The 2,843-nt window shown below is 36.6% G+C and overlaps 1 protein-coding gene across 1 annotated transcript; it reads right to left on the bottom strand.

Annotated features, from left to right (window-relative positions):
- Positions 1 to 1,625: 1,625 nt before the first annotated feature.
- On the bottom strand, positions 1,626 to 2,843 carry LOC142520960 (putative LRR receptor-like serine/threonine-protein kinase At3g47570). Its single transcript, XM_075624124.1, has 2 exons — positions 2,310 to 2,843; positions 1,626 to 2,126 (listed from the first exon to the last, which is right to left on the bottom strand). The coding sequence occupies exons 1-2, from the start codon at positions 2,803 to 2,805 to the stop codon at positions 1,771 to 1,773; spliced, it is 852 nt and encodes a 283-aa protein (XP_075480239.1). The 5' UTR covers positions 2,806 to 2,843; the 3' UTR covers positions 1,626 to 1,770.

A 2,843-nucleotide genomic window follows, 5' to 3' on the forward strand; every position in this document is an offset into this window, starting at 1 on the left:
AGTCATCCACTCGGCCAGTAAGATTAAGAATGTCGTTATTCAACATCTCCAGAAATAGTGCTTGATTCGAAACTCGTTCATTTAGATCATGAATAGATTGAGATTGAGACTCAATCTTGACATCAATAGTTTCAAGTTTCGAGTCCATAGCTTCTACTTTGGTGGAGACTGATTGAATAGCTGAATCATGATCAGAGATAGTCTTAATGATGTCAGTCTGTCCAAGCAAGATGTTGGTATGACTTGAGACAACATTTTGTTTGAAAAGGCTAGTTTCTACATGCAGTTTGGCCAATGATTCTACCGTGCGAGAGACTTCTTTTGAGATGCGGTCACGAAAGAATCTGGTGGCACTAACTTCATCAACATGTTCAAAAGACATTTGCTTAACAATCTATGACAGACTTTCAAGATTTCTTCTCAGAATATCTATCTCGAATTCAAGATCGAACATTGCTTCTGCTGGGGACGGTGTCCTTTCGAGCATACGTTGTCTGATCTCTGCGAGACGGTCGATGTGAGCAGGAGAGTCAGCAGGAGGGATAATCAAAGCAGTAGAAGGGGCATCTTCTGGTTGAACAATAGAAAGAGCAGTAGTCTATTCTGCAGAGGTTCTTCCAACATCAGTAGTTAGTTCTGGAGCTGCACTCTCTTCTGGTTGGGCAGCTTCAGTGGTTTCTTGTTGCTCAGCGGCTGGAATAGATTCAGATGTTATATTCAAAATAGCTTAAATTTCCGCTTGATGTTCAGAAGAGAATATCTCCAGATTTGGCCGTGATTGAGATGGAGCGGTATCTGGTTCTGCCATTGATTGGTCTGCTGTTGAGCTTCTGGTTGAACCATATCATCAGCATGAGCTGTTTCTGGTGCAGTAGAAGCAGCAAGAACAATAGACTGAATGACTTCATTAACTGAAGCCAATTCACAAACAGAAATCAGAGAAGAAGATTGAGTAGGCATTGTCAAGGATGCAGGAGTACTAGAATTGTGATTTCTTTTTTTTTTAAAATTTAATAAATTTCTTACTCAAGTATGTTATTAATTAAATATTTTATTGATATTTTCAATTTAATTTCTCTAAAAAAAATTTAAAATTATTTATTGTGAAAATTTCTGCAACTCGGTCAAAACTCGACTCGAGTATTTTGAATCTGTGATCGAGTCAAGCTCGAGTTTAATATGAGTAGCTCACTTGATTATATATATAATATGGATTGTATGCATTTATTGATTTATCTATATTTATTTATATATCAGTTTATTTTTCGAGTTTGAGTAGCTTGAAATATACGCGAGTCGGGTTCGAGTTTAAAATTGATCACTCGATTGAGTCTGACTTCGAGACAAAATAAAAATCGAGTCGAGCTCGAATAGTATGGTGCTCGACTCGATTCGTTTGCATGCCTAGTCACATACCTCTATGAGAGCTAGGCTCGGCCTAGCCTACCCATATCCCATATAGGTAATATTTCTTTTATTAATTTTTTGTTTTGTTTTTTGGACTTGAATTAACTTATTCTCTCTTTCTAATTTTTTGTTTTTGGTTTAGTTCGTATTTATTTAATGACATCTAATTTAATTTTTTCAACATATTGTTCTACATTATTTGAATAATAGATTTTTTTATGTCAAAAATATTACATTTAAAAGTTGACTCGTCTCACAAACAAAAATTCATAAGACTGTCTCACAAAACGACTTTAAAAGTTTTGGAAAGAGAGACACACTTGTAACATGGCAAACCAAAAGCTTTCTTCACTGTTCTGAGAATCATTCAGCCAAAAAAACCTTTCGAATCTTGTCCAATTCAACGACAACATCCGTCGTCGTCATTCGATCCTTTGGCAACTCCATCGAACATGCTACACCAATTTCAAGAACAGAGTTCAGACAATTCTTGATCTTATTTTGCATTTTGTGATCAGTGTGTTTATGCAGATCAAAGATTTGATCCACAGTGTTCACCTCTTGGCTATGCAAAGCATGGTTCACTAAATGGTGGAGGCTCGAATGACCGTTAAGCGTGGCATCGCCTGTTGGTCTTATGTTTGTGAACATCTCCAGCACAAGAATCCCCAAGCTATATACATCCCCTTGCATTGTCATGGAGTTGGTCATCCCATACTCTGAAAATATAATAAAGTGGTTCTCATTTATGTGTAGAAGAGAAAATAAGCACATTTCCTGATATTACAATTACAGAAAAAAAAATCATTTTAACTATTTCCCAATTTTGCAATGTTATGAAGTATTGAAGTAGAAATTTTTTCTTTATGTAGAATTTGAATAAGGAAGTCTTCCATGTATACCTGGAGGAATATAACCAATGGTACCCTTGATTGCCACCGAGCTACTGCTTCCTTCGTATGATGGATATATGTTCGAAACCACTTTTGCCAATCCAAAGTCGCCGACATGCGCAGTCATATTTTCATCCAACAGAATGTTGCTTGCCTTCAAATCACCATGAATGACGATGGAATTTGTGCCATGGTGTAAGTATTCTACCGCAGATGCAACCTCGAAGACAATATTCAATTTTTGAGTTGTGCTAAGTTTTTTGTTGTTTGCACTTTCAATTTCTACCACATGATCATTATGCAACCATTTTTCCAAGCTTCCGTTAGCCATAAATTCATAAATCAATGCCATGAAATTGTTCCCCTGAAAGTCTATGCTTTCGCATGCACTCGGTATTTTGAGAAGGTTTCTATGTCTTACTGCTGTTATTGCATTGCATTCTGACATGAAGCTTTTGGAAGCTCCTCGGATGTCAAGATTGAGAACCTTCACGGCAATTGACATTTGTTTGTCATCAACAATTCCTTTGTAGACAAAACCAA

The sequence above is a fragment of the Primulina tabacum genome, chromosome 12, assembly GCF_025594145.1.
Source record: "Primulina tabacum isolate GXHZ01 chromosome 12, ASM2559414v2, whole genome shotgun sequence".
Taxonomy (NCBI): domain Eukaryota; kingdom Viridiplantae; phylum Streptophyta; class Magnoliopsida; order Lamiales; family Gesneriaceae; genus Primulina; species Primulina tabacum.